At 42.5% G+C, this 17,778-nt stretch overlaps 1 protein-coding gene across 1 annotated transcript in view; it reads right to left on the reverse strand.

Annotated features, from left to right (window-relative positions):
• Positions 1–1,645: 1,645 nt before the first annotated feature.
• Positions 1,646–17,778, reverse strand: part of DPP6 (dipeptidyl peptidase like 6) — a 250,407-nt gene continuing 234,274 nt past the window's right edge. Inside the window, exons 17-26 of the mRNA XM_051812890.1 lie at positions 17,695–17,742; positions 14,381–14,479; positions 12,046–12,115; positions 9,885–10,079; positions 8,847–8,901; positions 7,844–7,949; positions 6,982–7,040; positions 5,410–5,482; positions 5,237–5,310; positions 1,646–3,888 (exon numbers count right to left, since the gene is read on the reverse strand). Of these exons, the coding sequence (XP_051668850.1) occupies positions 3,742–3,888; positions 5,237–5,310; positions 5,410–5,482; positions 6,982–7,040; positions 7,844–7,949; positions 8,847–8,901; positions 9,885–10,079; positions 12,046–12,115; positions 14,381–14,479; positions 17,695–17,742 (926 nt within the window). The 3' untranslated portion in view covers positions 1,646–3,741. The remainder of the gene's footprint in view (positions 3,889–5,236; positions 5,311–5,409; positions 5,483–6,981; positions 7,041–7,843; positions 7,950–8,846; positions 8,902–9,884; positions 10,080–12,045; positions 12,116–14,380; positions 14,480–17,694; positions 17,743–17,778) is intronic.

Raw genomic sequence — 17,778 nt, forward strand, 5'->3', positions numbered from 1 at the left:
GTGTACTCATCTGCTGGCAACAAAGATTAGGGTAATGTCCACAATCATTTCTGGGTTTGCTGTGAAATATTAAATTTCTCTTCCTGTGAATCTGGTTGGTATCAGCTGATATGACAACACCCTGGGCACTGAAGAGGTGCAGCAAGTCAGCAGGTGCACCTGCAAATCATCCTTGTCACCTTTGTACCTCCAAGTGTCTGCTGAGCATCACAGCCTTGTTATGTGGTTTTAATCTTTTAGGGTTAAAAGGTCTTTCATGTCTTTAGTAGGCTTATAGAAATGTATGTTTGTGCAGATTTAAATCTTTCTGACTTATCACTTGAGTGAGGAGTGTGGTGTATTGCAAGGCACAGTCATAGATAGGATTCCTAATGTGAGCAAAAAATCTCCATTTTTCCAGAGAATCTGTGAAATGAAAGGACTTCCTTTTCAGGTGTGAAGAAGGTGTAGGAACATGCAGCTATCTTGCAGTCCACAAAGTGCTGTTACGGGGGATATCCAGGGATGGCTCTCACTTGTCCCCTGGCTGTTTCAGTCTGGGATAGTCACTCCCATCCCTGCAGTGAGTGGAGAAAATGGGCACAGAGAAAAGGTGCCACTCATTCAAGGGAGGTGTCTGAGGTTGGCCCTGACAGGTTTCTGGCTCTCCTCTTGGCTTGAAGAGAAACACATATCTGAATTTGAGTGGGGTGACTCCCTTCTCTTGCCCCTTTTGTGAGGGAGAATCATCTACGGAAAAACCTGCTCTCGCAGAGTCTGTAAGTCTTAGCTCTTTGTTCCTGCTTCATAACCCACGAGCAACTTTAGGGAAATGAAATAATGGATGTGTCGTGGTTTAACTGAAACCAGGACGGGATGGAAAAACAAAACTCCCTTTGGTGAAGTTGTTGTGCCTGGTTGATGCCCTCAGGACGTCCATGTGCTGGGTCAGGAGGTAGAAAGGGCAGAAAGGTGAATTTTTAACCAAAGACTAGAGAGTGATGGTGGTTTTCTTATTGCCTGCCACTTTGGGATCGAACCCACTTTGTGGTACTTCAGGATTTCCTCAAGAGAATGGTTTGTGTTGGAAGGAACCTTAAAGATCATCTAGTTCTACCCCCCACAACCCCTGCCATGGGCAGGGACCCCTTCTGCTAGACCAGGTTGCTCAGAGCCCCATCCAGCCTGGCCTTGAACACTTCCAGGGATGGGTCATGCACAGGTTCTCTGGACACGTTCCAGTGCCTCAGTCCCCTCACAGTGAAGAATTTCTTCCTAACATCTAATCTAAATCTCTCCTCTTTCAGTTTAAACACGTTGTGGTAGTGTCCTATCACTCTCTGTCCATGTAAAAAGCCACTTTCTCTCTTTTTTATAAGCCCCCTTTAGGCACTGGAAGGTGCTCAACAGTCTCCTCAGAGCCTTCTCTTCTCCAGGTGGAACAACCCCAACTCCCTCTGCCTGTCTTCATAGGAGAGGTGCTCCAGTCCTCTGAGCATCTTTGTGGACAACATCTATATAGCAACATGTATTTATTTATAAAGATCTCTTTTCATGTTTCTGATCTTCACCCTGAAGTTTGGGCTCAGTTCAACCAGGAATAGCACTTTCAGCCACCTGATGCTTATTTAAGAACTTAACACAAAATAACAGCAGTAGCAACCAGGGTGGTAAAATAATGTTTTATTCCATGAATGAACAAACACTACCATGCCACATCCTAAAGTTCTTTCTACAAAAGATTGTGGACAGAGCAGATTTTTACATTTCTCAGTTCAAGTTCATTTCAGGCTTTTGAGCCTGTTCAGAGTAGCAAAATCTGGACACGCAGCATTCTTATTGTCTATTTGGCATTTTTGCCAGATAAAGCAGATTTTATACTGTAGTTCTTGTTCACACAATGTCGATGCACTGTAAAGTAAAGAAGATAATCTGAACCAAACTAGGCCATTTCTGTGGTTTATCAATACATTTTTTTCATGATGGTCAAAGTACAACCAACATTCAAAGCTTAAAATAAAGATAAGAAAAAAGACACACTAAAGAACACAATGGAAACATCATCATTGCTGTCAGGATGTGAGTTTACCCACAGTACTATGTAAAAAAGTAGAAACCGGCATTGACATTCAAGCTGTTAAAACAAGGAAAGAAAACTACATTAATTGTTATATTTCCAAGCTAGTACTTCTATAGAGTCCTGATCAGCAAAGAAGTGTTACCGCATGCATGCCGAACACAAGACTAATATTGGATTGGGGATCTGACGAAGAGCTGACTTACATTCCTTTATATACAACAAAATGAAATATACAGTATTAATACTGGCTGTACATTTGGTCAGAATATTTTACAAGGAGCGACACTAGTCAAAATTCTTGTGACGTGGGACGTGGACGAAGGTTGGATTTCTTTCTGAGAGTTGAATGTTTTCACGAGAAGTTTTAAAAGTTGCTTTGTACTGCTAGAACGAAAAGCTGTATCTTCTAAAGCAAAAATCCTTCTTTTTTTCTTTTATGCTTGTCAAAACTAATGTGAACAGAAGAGATAATTAAATGCGTTTGGAAATATGCTAATCATTGACCTGGAACAAAACTAAGCCACAGACAGCATGTGCAATAAATCTCTGCACATTGGTTCTGTTTAAATGGCTTTATAAGATGATCCGTGCAGTATCTGGTACAAATTCCTGCTACCACAGCCTCAATTAGCTGTTCCCCAACAGGTTGCCAACCAGTTGTTCCAATACTAAAAGAAGAAATAGAATAATCATGACTGTCGCATATTTTTCTACATTACCATAAAAAATATCTCAATGTTAAGCTGATTTAGCTTATTTATGTGCATATTTTTCAAGGCTGCCAAAGAAAATACTCAATCTTGCTGGCAAAAGCTATTCCGGGAATATGAGAGTGAGTTTTTCTTTGCTTTATTCTAATGGATTTTTTAACATCTGGGTACCTCAACTCCCATTGCCTCATTAGACCCCTGAGGTCTGAAGTGAGTTGGTTAATTCAGTGTATGTTTTTTCCCCATCCAGAACAAGCTGAGAAGCTAATAAGGTAAGCATGAGACCCAATGAAAACAGAAGTAAGAGCAACACAGAATTAATGAAATAATTACAGGAAGGTAAAGATCGGTGTAACTATAGTGATACTTCGTGCAATTGAATTTGTATGTCCTGTAGCAATGACAAACCTCCTGAAGATGGAGAAGAGCAGGCAAGTGTGTATGAATCAGTATCCTTTAAAATAATTGTGCTATAATCTTTTTCATGTATTAGGTTAGATTTTTTTTTTCTGACATAGTGTGATGCTAACTATAGTAACCTTAATATGGATGATGGATTTCACTGCTACTGCTTGACTGCTTGAATGCAAAGAGACATTAAATCTTCCAGTCCTCAAAGCGGTTTCTTGGGGTGTTCCTTCAAGTTCAGTGTCTCACCACTTTCACTCGAGAAGTCATTTGGTGGCAAACAAAAAAAAAAAAGGAAGAAAAATAAAGAGAAAAAAAACAACAACCAAAGAAAAAGAAGATGTTGGTTGTGATGGATTCATTTCAGACAGCAGTTTCTGCTGAGTTCACCATGCTTAATGTTCTTCCATTTAGGAAGGAGTTGCTGTCAAGTAAAGCAGATGAGCTGCTTTCAGTTTTTTTTTTAAATACATGCTAGCAACGTAACATCTCTTTCTTCAGGAAAATGATCCAGTTGCATATTGTCAGAGAGATCTGCCTTGTGCTTGGCACGGACAAACAGGGTTAATCTTCATCCTCCTCCTCTTTCAGTGGAGTTAGTGGGAGTTTGTCCTGAACTTGGAAACACGCCACAAAGAAGTTGACAATGGAGTTGTATAAATGCTGCTCCATTGCTGCATTGCTGAAGTAATGGCTTTCATCGGGGTAAATCTGTAAAAACAGGCAAACACACCCCTTAAGGAGCTTGAAGTTTGAGCACTGACCACCCACACCTGCAGCTCAACCTGACCTGCAAACCCACTGCATCTCCCCAGAACCCATGGATGCAAGAGCAGACTTGCACATTCCTTCACGAGGAACTTTTTTGGGGGGAGGATTTTCCATTTAATTCCATTCTGATCAAGTTCAGGCTAAGAAGAACCAGACCACACTTACAAACAACAGTGCTTGCTCCTCGTGAAAACAGAAAAAAGCCTCCTCTCATATCCATGAGAGATATGGCATTAGGTTTGACTGACTAAAATGAGTGCTTAAAACAGAAGTAATTGAGTTAAAAAATTAAATAAAGTTTGCTGGAGGAGTAATTAAATCAAAAAAAATCAGGAAGCTAGAAATTAAATAGTTTAAACTATTGAAGGGGGAAAATAGGGCTGGACGCTTGCAGGCAGGACTGAGGTGTCTCTCTGCTGCTCTGGGTACCTTAGTCCAAGACACAGGTCCCTCAGGCCTCCAATTCAGACCTCAACTAACTTTTGACATGTGTCAAGCTCATTGGTGCCTTCAAGCCCCGCTGTACTAATTCTTCTGCATTGGAAAATGGGCACTGCTGGTAGTGTTGACCAAATCCATTCCCAGCTCTTTGCTTAGACACTCCATCCCACCTGCCTGGAGCGTGATGGAGTGAGCACACCCACCACGTGAAGCTCTGCAGGAATGCAGCCAGAGGGAGCTGGTATTCAGTAAACCAAGCATTATTAGGACTTGGGCATTGCAGCACAACCACCTGTACCCATGGGCTGGGGCGAGGTCCTGGTGTGGACTGAGTCTGGGCGAGTTGCACTCTCCCGGTTGTGGCTTGGGATGTCACAGAGAGGTTGGGACCACCCCCATGGCTGGTGTGGGGTTCATTCTGGAAGCTTTGATAGCTTGGACATGGGCCATTCAGCAAAACAGGGATATAATTTGGTGGAAGGTGGGGTTTTCTGGACCACAGGATGTATTCACAGCAGTGTCACATTTAAGTGACATTTCTCTTCTTTTCTGGTTGATTTAATTTAGATCCCTGTTTCCCCTGTAATTCATCCTGAATTTGTTCTATTGTTCCAAAAGAAACTGAACAGGCATAAACTCCTTAGAGACTTGTCTCTCACAACCTAATTTACTGTAATTTAATAACTGTTCTACAGCAGTCCAAACCAAAATAGTGGCATCACATAAGAACAGGAAAGGATAAGCACAGGGGCATGTTATATGTTGGTGCTACTTCTATTGCCAGGCTGAATTTTCAAGTGGCTTTTCAAAACTATTCAAATATGAAAAAAAGAAACACATACTGTACCTGCAAGCTGTAATTAGCCTTTGCCCTAATTAGGTGTGTGATAAGATCTGTAGTATGCTGAAAATGGATTTTTTCTGTAAAAACAGATTGCAATCATTAAAGAGGCAAATTTAATTAAGAAAAATCAAAGCTATCACAAACATATAATGAGCTCAAAGGATGGGCTAACTTACCATCAGCAGTAGCATGAATGATCAAAAATGTCTGTTCCTTCAGTAATGGGACTCTGTGTGATAATTTGTTGATCTGTGAAGGTAAAGGTTGCAATAAGATTTAAAAACTTGCCAGAAATTAGCAATTTACATGGAGGCAGTAGAAGCACTTAATTCTATTTAACACTTTTTCTCAATGATAATAAGCAGACACTAGCACAGCATATTCTCCTGGCTGGTTGTATCAGTCTAGAGGTGAAATAGACCCCACCCTCTGCTTCCAGGCTCAGTGTCAGCAGCAGGAAGGACTCAGAGACCCTTGACTGTTCTGATAATATTCACTAAAACCTGAACTGCAGAACACATGGAAAACATCAAAGTGGATTTCAGGTGAAATGAGACACTGATGAAAAGCATGCCCAGGTGCCAAATCCCAAGAACTCTTCAGGAAGCTGGAGTGACTTTGGTGAGGTTTGAAAGCCAACCTCAACGAGCTTTAACAACTCCGGAGAGGATCTGATACGAAATTCAAGAGTCCTCTGTTGAGAATGGCTTTGCCCCCAGCTGTCTTACAGATGCACAGGGGAAAATAAACACAAATCTGAGTGACTGCAAATGGTACAGGAGAAATTAAGAACTTCTCCACTCAGTTAAGGACCCTGCCATGCTCTGCAGAGAGCTCAGGAGACAACCAGAAGTACCACCGTTTGCTTAGGCCAACTCATCAGTGCACAAAGAGTACATGACAATTCAAAGCCCTCATTTCTGGAACATTTTATCTTGCTTTCATCTGTACTGACCTGCCTTCAAATTTCTAAGAGGAAAATAAAAGTCTGTACTGATCTAGAAGTTATGAGTGCAAAATTTGAGAGTCAATGAACTCAGAGTTTAGATAACCAGGATAAAGATTACCCTGTGAGTACACAGGGTGATACCTGCCTTCTCTGAGAGAACACAGTGCCAAACCTTTGCTGCCTTCTGTCTTATGGCTGAAGACAAGGCTTAGAAGCTGAACAAAGTTTTCTCTATAATATATTCTGTTTGTGTGACTATTCTTTATTAGGTTTTTCCTCCAAGTAATTGCAGCACAGTATATAACTGATCCCATCACACATACTAAACAATGTTTTGTGCCATGTCTCCTTTCCCATGTCCTGCTCAATTCTGACACAGAGTTCTGCCAGAAATATCACATACTTTGATTCTCTCTGAGATATACTTTTTGACTCGAACTCAAGTGAAGCTCAGCTTCTCTTGACTTTCTCAAAGTGGCAAGACCAGTGGCAGGAACTTTCAAGGAGGTTGTGACACTGTGTCTTCTTGGGCACAGCTGAGCCACTCTTTCAATCTCTAAAACTGGTATAACTGTATTTATCCAATTTAGAGAGGCAGACATGAGGGCTAATCAATAAAACCTTTATCCATTATTACTATTAAGACAAGAAAAGCAGCAAGCAGGCTGAAAGAAACCTTCAGAGCTTCACTAGTGAGTGTCTTGCATATCCTTGCTCCCTCCCCAAAAGAGAACACATGGAGGAAGAGCTAAAACCCAGTCCACACTTTATCAGGAAAATGCAGTGTCCATGCAGTTACCTCATATGCTCTGTTATCAATCCCGTGCAAGCCCAAGTATCTTTCAGAAAAGGCTGAAGCTTGAAAAGAAAAAAATGCAAACATCAGTTTCAGTCATAAGTGAGTACACTGGTGCTTCTGAGTCAAATATTGCAAATGCTAAAAAAGGTCTTATTTTCTAACATTGCCTTAATTATAGAGGATGCATTTCTAAAAGTTTTTGAAAATACACTTAAGGATATCTGTGATGCTACAGTCTGTCATTATCACCATGTACTTCTGGTTTCTAAATCAGTCACAGAAGAGCCTTTTTTTCCTTCCTTAACGCAACCGAGGTAGAAGAGAAGAACACTATCATTTTCTGTCCCTTTCTCCTTTCTCAAGGCCTTCCCCATCAACAGCAAATCCCCACTGCACTCAGGGATAACTGTGCAGCTCCAGAAGGGTGGCTGAACACCACTGACTTCCATGGCAGTCCCCTGATTTTCACTGGCACTAAGTGCAAAGGGAACAACTGGTGTCCCTGAGAGAAAGGACCACCATGTGCAGTGGAGTACTGTTGTCAGAGACAGAATGGGTGTGGCAGACTGGACCACAGGTTGCATGGTTCAGACAAGAAAGAAGCACATTCAAGGCAGTGGTTGTGGTTGGTGGCAGAGGCTGGAGAGGTTTTAAGGCAGTTCTCCTTTATTTAAAAGGAGTAATAATACTCTGACCACCATGGCTGGTGCCACTGGTGTCAACAAATTTACTCGACTGGGGGGAAAAGTGTTTATGGCTACTCCTAAGAAGACACAGGATATAAAACAGGAAGGATCTTGGAGAATAAAGGTGATAACTGGGAAAGGATAGGGAAGAAATATCATTTGTGGTCATATTTTACCATATAGTTTGAAGTCTGTCACTGGGGAAAGAGCAGCTCCACAGGCAAACACCTGGTTCTCTTCACCTGCTGGAAGCATGTAAGTGCTCAGGTAGCCGCCATAATCCTGGAACAGAAAGGGAACAGGGGTGTCAGTGGTCCTGCTGTGAGGCACTGCTGCTTTTGGGTACAGAAAAAGGGCAGCTTAGACCTTGCAGCAAACATTTGACCATTACAGAGCCTTTAACACCTGGCACTGAAAGGAAACAAAACACGGGCTATCTCCCTATCTTTGGCACACGTGGCTGAAGAGGAGCTCTACACTTGTTGCACTTTCCTGAAGGCAGGATGGCTGTGTGCCCAGGAGCTGGCCTTTCTCATCCCATTTTATGGTTTTAGCTCTAACCAGGTATGTTACCTTTCCAAAACACCACCCCAGTCTTTCGCTATTTAAAATGAACATCACAATTTCAGTGTCTGCTGTCAGCCTGTTAACAATTCCCTGTAGAGATGCTGCTGCATGTGCAGCTCTCTTCGCCCACTCCAAGCCTGTATCCCCCACAATAAACAATTTCTGCTCCCAGTCCCCTTCTCATCTCAAACTATGTGTACTTTATAACTACTGTTTTCCGGCCAGACACACACTGTGGTGCAAATCAGCCTCCATAGCGGTGTTGTACACTTGTGAACATGATAAACCCACATTCCCACAGGCCTTAAGAGACAAGATGAAAATGAAATGAAAGTTTGCAATGGGAAAAAATAATTAATTATCTGACAAGGTTTTTCTGAGCAGTAGTCACTTTTTGCACTTGGAAGTTAATTTAAAAAAAGCAATTGACGAACATATTGATAAAATGAAAGCTTCCACCTTTAACATCTCTCAGCAAGATGCAGTCTATCTCAAAAATAAATACTAATAAAAAAGTCACCACTGACATATTCAATAACTCAGGATTTAGCTCAGTTGCTTAGCCACATCAGCCAACTTGAAGAGCACAGAAGAACAACGAGAAAACGTTACCTTCCCAAACACACCGACTCGCGTTTTATCAATGAAATGCTCCTTCAGCATTGTCCTAAAACATGAGAGAGGAGAAACAATGGGCTAAAAATATTTTTTCCTCAGATATAGCAAACACAGTGTGATTTTAACCAGTTTTAAATTAGGGTGGCCACAGAAAAATTCATAGAATGGTTTGGGTTGGAAGGGACCTTAAGGATAATCTCATTTCAACACCCCTGCCAAGGGCAGGGACATCTGCCACTAGACCGGGATGCTCAAACCCCCACCCAACCTTGGAACACTTCCAGGGATGGGACATCCACAGCTTCTCTGGGAAATCTATTCCAGGGTCTCACACTCTCACAGTAAAGAATTTCTTCCTAATATCAAATCTAAACCTGCCTTTTTTCAGTTTAAAACTCTTAACCCTTGACGTAGACAATCTAAATCGTGTCATACAAGCTGCTTTCACATAAGTCTGTTTGATTTAATCTTGCAACCTCATGTGTTGGATTTGACCAAGCAACGGCAACAAATAATCTGTAGTACCTTTGGAAGTCATAATAAGCTATTGCAAAGCTACTGCAATACTCTGATAGTGGTTTTAATGTGATTACGTGCAGAATAAATCTAACAATATGACAGAATTTGATATTCGGGATTTTGCACTGGTTTTTCTCTTTAAAAAGTTTAAGGATTTAAAGATGGGTTTTTCTAACTGCCAGGCAAGCAAAAGATTAATGTAGGAACAGATATTCAAGCTTACTTGTTTGTAGCTGTATGACTGCGCAGAGCTAAAAATAAGCAGGCTTTGAACATGTGACACAGATAAATGTGCTCTAATTTAGCTCTGTTTAAGGCTTGTTTTTCCCCCTCTGCACTGGCTGGCATGAGCTCCCTCTCACATGCCATCACTTGGTCACAGCTGTATGTACAGTGTCCTTCCCTCCCATCTCCTTGCTCTACCCCACACACCATTAAAACAACCACGACTAGTGATGGTACTGGGTTAATTATCATTAGTGAAAGAATTTCTTCAATAAGGATGTCACTGACCGGACAGCATCCAACTGGTCCTTCTCTTCCAAAAAGCCCAGCCTCCTCTTGACCTCATGCAGTAGCTTAGTGCCCTGGAAGCCACTCCCGCGGCCGTCGAACTTGAGCACGATGGCGTTGTGAGAGCTGACCATGACGCTTTCCCACGTCACCTCAAACCTCTCCGTTACGATCTGGCTCCCAGGTGTCCCGTCTCTGACACAGAAACAGGCATCAAGCAAAGGCAGACGCACCAAGCAGGGGCCAAACGCCCTCCCTGGGACTGTGATCTTGCCGTGGGATGGGGACCCACAGCTTCGTCGTGCTGGGTAAGGCTGGACAGGTTTCTAGAAGGGGAGACCACTCTCTGCAAGGATGGTGTGCACAAGACTGATTGTGTGGGATGGGGTTTGAGGCTGGGTGGAAGCTGAAGGTTGGTTTCTGCCCCTCTCTGTGCACACCAGCTATGGCTGTGCTAAGCTGAGCTTTGAACCACCCTAGCAAGCACATCCCTAACTGGACAGGATTCCTCCCATGAGCAACGAGGGCAGTGACACAGGTATCAGTTGAATTTTCCCTTTTTTATATCTCCTCTAATCTACATCTATTTTCTACATTCCCCAAAGCTGCTGGTTTTTTTTCTGTTGGAGGGGTTTCTGTGAGGAGTTTGACTTTGGAGTCCATAGGCACTACCAAAATATGTTGGATGAAGCTTGAAGACATCAGGCATCTTTTCCTTTACTGGCAAGCACTGGGGTTTCATTACTGCCCCATTCACCCAGCCCTGCCCTTCCCTCTGCCATGGGGTTCTGGAGAGCAGCAGTAGATGGAGCTCTCTGTCACCTCTGTCATCAATGCTTCACACAAATACAGAGGGAAAGGATGCTTTTAAAGTGATAACAACTGGCTTAATCATGCCCAGTTTGGCCTAAAATTGGTAGGAAAGGGTGGGAAAGACTCCCTCTTCACCCTTCTGGTTAGGGTCTGATCCTGTCAGATAAGGGAACTGTCTCCAGAAACACAGACCCCACTTCAGCCAGACAACTTGGAAAAAACAAGAGATGGTGATAATGACTTTAAGCAATAATTTAGGACTGGGATTACTGTAGAGCCACTGTCATTTTTATCCACTTTTTGTCGTTTTTGGGGTTCTTAGAGACATCAGGCAACTCACTGCAGGATTTTAATGCTCATGTGACTCCAAGTCATTTACATTTATTCAAGCGAGACCCAGACCCATCCAGCTCCAGAGGCAGCCTAATCAAGTGCCGTTAGCTTGATGAGTACCAATCTTCCTCAAGCACTTCCATAATGAAGTACATTTTCTCTGCAGTAATTCTGTGATGTAACGACACGCTTATTGCAGTGCTTTTGTCCTTCATGGAGGGGTGTGCAGGACGGGGTTCAGACGTTTGCCAGGCATTCATCATTCCTGCACGAGGCTTCTCTCTCTCGTGGGGTGTTCCCTGGCAGGCAAGCGATGCAGTGGGATGCAGCCAGGGCCAAACAGGTTCTTCCAAGGTCAGTGAATTCCCTCCCCCAGTTTCTTTCCAAATTGCCAGAAAAAAACCCTCAGTAATGTGTATTATTATTACTAAATGTTGCATAAGAAATATCCATCTGCTTTGCCCGCCAGGAGGAAAACCTACCTACCTAATATAAATGTTAACATCGTGCAGATCTTCAAAGGTTTCCAACTCTGTACTGTCACTTCAGGGAACACCTTACAAGGGAAGGATTTCTGCATGAGGGCATCTAAAACTTAAGTTCTAGTAAGGCTGACTGAATTTCACTCTAAAACTACCTGTTATGCAGGTTGAGTGCCCTAAGGACTGGGACAGAAAGTCAAAATCCATCTTTTATTCCTCCTCCTCCTCCTTTTTCTGCCCCTCAAATTATTGAATTGCAAGTGTACATGGAACAGTTTCATAAAATCCTACGGTTTACTCTGCAGGATTTCACTAGGGTGCCCTCCTGGTAGCTTAAAACCTTGGCTTAAATATAGGAGAGAAGGGACGTACATCCAGCCTCTTCTAGCTGTGAAGCGAGAAGGGAAAGGGACCAACATGCTGGACTCTGACATTCCCTGTACAAAACATATCTTAGAAGTTTCTGATCATGACCAAGGTCTCCAGAATGCCCTAATAATGTGAACAAAAAGAAAGGACAAGAGAGAACTTACACAACCAGAAGCAAGGGGTAGTGCGCGGTATCCGAAAAGATTGCAGGCTTTAGGATCTGCATTGGCAATTCTAGGCAAAAAAAGAACAAATAACAACATGTCTTCCATGTGGGAATGTTGACATAACTCTAATAGATGTTTCTCGTGTTTTGGCCAAATATGAGTAGGAACGAAATGGTATTTTACGAGGCAGTGGCAAATAACACCTTAGGAACACAGATGTCGCCAAAGAAAGGACCCATATTGTGATAGCTGAGGTGACAAGAAATGTAAATTGGGAGCGTTCAGTCATGCATCACTTTTACAGCATTCAATTAACATCTGTCAATAGCTATAATTTTCCTTTTTTGGCAGCTGAATGTGTGACGCAGACAGAAATCAATATTCCAGGGCAGCAGAGAAGGGGGAAAATTGGCGATGAAAATGGTAATTTAAAACCCAATTAAGTATGGTGGCTGGGGGAGAGAAATATAATTATTTTGCTATAATGGTGTGAAGACAGAGGGAGAGACAAGTATTGTAATCCTAGCTTCCTAAGGGCTGAATTTTGCTGCCAAACAGGAGGCAAAGGTGCTGAAGCCCACGTTGTTATACCGGTGCAGAACCAATGTAGGGGTGGGATGTGATCACCAAAGCTTCTTTTAACTGAATGGCATTTCTATGGTTTTGAATCAATAGGCAAAACTGACACCACAAAAACACTCAGCCCGTTTATTTTTAAAACGTTAACTACAATCTAGATTAGCAAAGGCCCAGCAATTAAATCAGTATTAGGAGCGTTTCCCATAGATTAATACACAGATTAGCAGCATGGTTTAAGTGGTTTGCTTTGCAGTCGTCGCCTGACACTCTGCCTAATTAGTTATTCCATCTGAATGCTAATAGCTGCAAATTGGATCAATGGCCCAGGGACAGCCAAAAAGGCCAAGGCTTGACTTTAAATATTACGAAGTGCTACGTGCAGTGTTCTCAAGGCTGTTCAGCCCAAAGCTTTGAAAACACAGGGAGGGCACGGCACAACAGCCACATGGCTGTGGCCAGTTTGTATTTGTTACACACACACGTGTATTTTTTGTTAAATGAACAGAATTGCAATGATACTTGCAGTTAAGAAATTTGGCATCCAGCTGAGTTATCCCTAATAAACTGCCAGTGTCACACAAGCTGGCTCATGGGGGGACAGGCAGGATCTCAATGACAGGCTTTCCCCCCATCTTCTCCTGCCCATAAAACCTGGGAGTGAATGTCTGTCCCTGTTATTCTATGCACTGGTTTATGTTCCTAATGCCTGTGTGGCAAGCAGAACATTTTAGGGCCATTATTTTTCAAATGGCAACCATCTCACATTTTATAACATCTGGTAATGGTTGAAATCAATAGCCTGTCCCCAGCACACCTCATTGCTTCCATTTCACTACCTGAGAGTTATGCTCCTTCCTGGCACGTGAAACCAGATGGGCCACACCTTGAACCCAGGGTCTCTGGGGCTTATCTGGAGTTGCCACCATACACAGAAACTGGGATTTTGGGGAGCCACTGTGCAGCTCTGAGTATGTGGATTTTCCCCATACAGGTAAGTTATAAGCTTACAGCCAGAGGAGATGCTTTTTAGGTTGTTTCAGGTACAGCTACAGAGACAGGCAGAAGATGCTTACATTTCGGCTGTTTGCCACCAGGCTTTTTTCTCTCTCTTTGGCATATAGATGCATTGGGGATGATTATACAAGTAGCAGAAATAACACACCAGCTGCAGATAGAAACAACTCCAAATTTTTACTTTCTTTATTCCAGGTGAAATATCTTTTGTCTTTTCCTATATAGCTGTTTTTTTTCTCAACCCTATCAAATCATATGGCTTTCTTAAAGAGTCTTGAATGACTGCAATGGGCAGTCACTGGAGAGTCATCTTCACTCACTGCAGTTCAGACTGTGCACTGAAAGGCAGCCACAGCTGTAGCCAGCAAGCACACACAGTGTCCCACTCCAAACTGATTTCAGATAACACACCACACAGCTATGGCAAATGTGCCCCCAACAATAGGGGTACCCCATTGTGTAATTTCCCAGAGTGGCTTTTTCTCTACAAAGGAGTTTCAAAAGGAAAAAAAAAGCCCAACCCTATCATTTTGCCTTTCTTCAGCTGAATTCTCATCAAATTCTGCCTCTGTAATAACCTCCTGATGTAGCACATCCTAAGAGAGTGCTTTGCAAACTGTGTGAGTTTATTGAGAGTCAAAGTCATTTTTCCTCCTGCCAGTCTACCCAAGATGACTGTATCATTTCACAGCTACAGCAGTGAAAGAGAAAAATAAGTGAGAAGAAAGGTGCTACTTACTGTAATCATCTATCTTGATTTCCGTGTATTCTACCTTAGGCATTTGCCTGTCATTTACAGCCTGCTGCACATTTTCATTTACCTCCAGCTCAAAAATTTCTGAAAGAAGAAGGTCAAGAGCATAAAAACTTCTGGCATTGTTTTTGAAAATGCATTTTGACATTTTATAGCCACCTTAATATACATAACACAAGTTTCCTTGTGAAAGGATTTCCTTCTAGTCCTCACAGATGTCTAATTCAGTTAAGTCTTTGAAATTCTGCATTGGCAAATTGTATTCCTGAAATAGTGGCATTCATCTGATTTGCAGGAGATGGGAATGTGACCTGTGCTAGTACGCTACTAAGGGTCAGACATCCACCTGACATGAAAACCTAGATGTCAAATGAAGAGGGCCTCAAGTCTGTGCCCAAGTTAGACATAATAAATGGGGAAAGGGAGGACACTGTGGAGGACTTCAGGACAAGGTTGTGCTGCTGTGCAACATAAAATCCATGGGAAGGAAAGCCATGGGGAGAAGAGAGTGGACAAAGCTCATACAAACCTGCAACACCAGGGTTTGGAACAGCCTTGGTTTTTGGAAGGTTTCAAGAATTGTTCATTTTGTGTGTCTTACCCAAGGAGTCTCTGGGTCTGAAATAGAGGATTCCTTCCTCCTTCCCAGGATTTAACCTTTATTCCCACATCCTGGCCACGTGATCTACCCGCTGAGCCTCTTCTAGAAAAAGTGGCCACCTCCAGCATCAGAAAGAGCAAGTTCTTCCCAGATGGTAAGGAAAGGGCCCAACACTTCAAGTTTTATGTCCTAGGTGGTGGGAAATGTTTCCTGAGAGAGAGAAGCTCCTGAGCCCCACTGTGGAGGGATTGAAGGGCTGGGATGATCCCACTGTGATGGCAAGGAATCCTGGTCTGGGGAGCCTGTTGCAGTGCTCATCCCCATGGCATCAGTCTGGGTGTGACCTGGGGGATCCAGGACATTATCTCTGCCATGTGAAGCCAAGGAAGGTTTGAGATTTTGCACTACATTATGTATTTCCTTGACTGTAACTTCCCTTTAGAGACACACTGATAAATAGATTTGTAACCCCAGCTCCTCAAGTAATGCTTCTGGTACCTGATTATCACACTCTTATTGCCCATCTCTGCTGAACAGGCAGGTATGGCACAAAGACTTGCCCTTCCCTGTTAATAAATTTGAGAGATCTTTCAACAATAATATATTGGTTCAATGATTATTCACCCTGCTTCTGAAAAGCCCAGCTCTTCTCTACTGAAACCACAGCCCCCACAAAAGTGCCAAAGCAACAGCCTATTACATTTGGTTAAATATTAAGATTCTCATTTAATTATGGCATACACAAGTAGCTTTATCAGCAGAAAGGGGCCTGCCACGTAGGGGAATTTAGTCAAGCCGTTTTATTTGTTCATATAATTGCATTCACAGAAAGCCAGGAAGACTGTGGAGGATATAAAAAAGATTGGCATATCTCCTAAAGGACTCCCCTTTTTGCTTTAGGACCACAGGGAGCTTGAGTCTGTGGAGTACAAATGGTCATTGCTTAATTAAATGTAAGCACGCTATAATATTCAGTGCAACTCACTATTATCAGATTATTGCAGAATATAGAGGCAAAGTCCCTTTATAGAGTAATGGGCTCATATTAAATAAGTAAATTCAGTAACATGCAATTGTCAGTTGCCCTTTATTCAAAAGCAAAAGAATGAGGGGGGTGGGGGGGGAAGGAACCAGGGGAAATGGTAATCATATGCAGAAAATCATGAATTTCAGTAGGGGATGTAAGTTGAGTTCTCTGTGTAATAAATGCTACCCATATATTTCTGTCAAAGTAAAACTAGTCCTGGCATGTTTTATGTTACTTTTTCAAGCCCTTCATTTGCTGTTTCTTCATTTGTTTTATAGCATCTGTATTTTATAAAACTATAAGGAGGCTATAACACAGCTAATGAGAGCACTGCCCTGTACATGCTGGTATAGCCAGTCTGCCTATGGTAAAATTAAGGTGTTGTGTTTAAGGGGGAGGAAAAAGGAAGAGACTTTGGAGCTGCAGGTCAGAGCTAAGAAACCCTCCTGGCTGAAAAGCCTTGTGGGCATCACCTGGGCTGCTCTAGGGTTATGCTGTGTGGGCGATACACCCTCGTGCAGAGAGTCTTTCCTGTGATTTACTTCAGAGGGAAATGAAACAGCCCAGCATTTCACAGGAAACCTTTAGTTTGAGAGTAAAATTCCCTGCTTTGCTCTGTTCCTTTGCAGAGACAAGGGCAGTGAGTCGCTGTAAATCCAGTTCAGTGAAACTGATACTTGACAAACTGGTATCGACCATATACAAAGCAGACAGAATAAAGGTGTTGCTTATTATTTGGGTCACAGCCATGCCTGAAATCCTTAACTGTAGGTTAACACTGTGCTAAACTCTGTGTTAAAATGAAAGATAAAGTCTCCCATTAAAAGGGTGGGAGCAGATAAATCTTGGTTTCACATGAGACTCAGTCTCACACCCTGCCATGAACTCTCCTGAGACTCATGAGAGAGAGAAAGGGGCACTTGGTTTAAGATACCTGTATAGAGGGGACAGAGAAAGGCTGCCTGTCTGAGGGTCCCTGCCATCCTGACTTGGGGTGAAAAATGGATCTTCCTGGATATTTTGCATTGCTCCAGGTGTGAAGGAGGAACACCAGAGACTCCATGGCTTTCTGGACTCTACATTGCCAGTCTGGTAATGGCTACAGACAGTACCAAATATTTTGAAGGAAGAAACCTATTTTTGGAATAATTCCACCCTCACACTGATGTAGATGCAAATCAACAGCATTAAAAAGCGCCTTACCAAACAATAAGTGCTACAATATCCATGGATAGATCAGGAAACCAGGCAGAGGCACCCCCTGTGGGGCTCACGCCTCTGTATTATCTCTGATAATTCATATCAGAGTGATTTTATTAAAAATGGAGATAAAGCTAAATATTTCTTATTATCTTATTTCTTATGTATGGGACATAAAACAAATTCTGTGGAAGACTAACAAAAAGACAGAGAGAGATTTGAACAGTGCATTTTTTTTTGAGAAAGCTGATAACCAATATCATGCCCAAACCACTGTGTTTGTAGCCCAAACAGAAAGCTGTTGTGATGGCAGCACAACAGCTCTTCAAGTCCCTCTGCCTTGCAGAAAACTTGCATTTAGGCACAGCCTGGGCTCCCCAGCAGTTTAAGTTTACCAAAGAGCAGCCCAATCTCACTGTCCTGCCTGGCTACTTTTCTCTGAGGAATTGCAAAGCTCAAGGCCATTCTTACTCTGTGCATCTGTTGTGTTGTGAACAGTCACCATCGGGACACGGGGACCTTGAAAAGAAGAAGAAAAGAACTTGGTTAAATTTC

This window comes from Manacus candei, unplaced genomic scaffold (assembly GCF_025592945.1).
Source record: "Manacus candei isolate 608988 ecotype Guabito, Panama unplaced genomic scaffold, ASM2559294v1 h1tg000089l, whole genome shotgun sequence".
NCBI lineage: Eukaryota > Metazoa > Chordata > Aves > Passeriformes > Pipridae > Manacus > Manacus candei.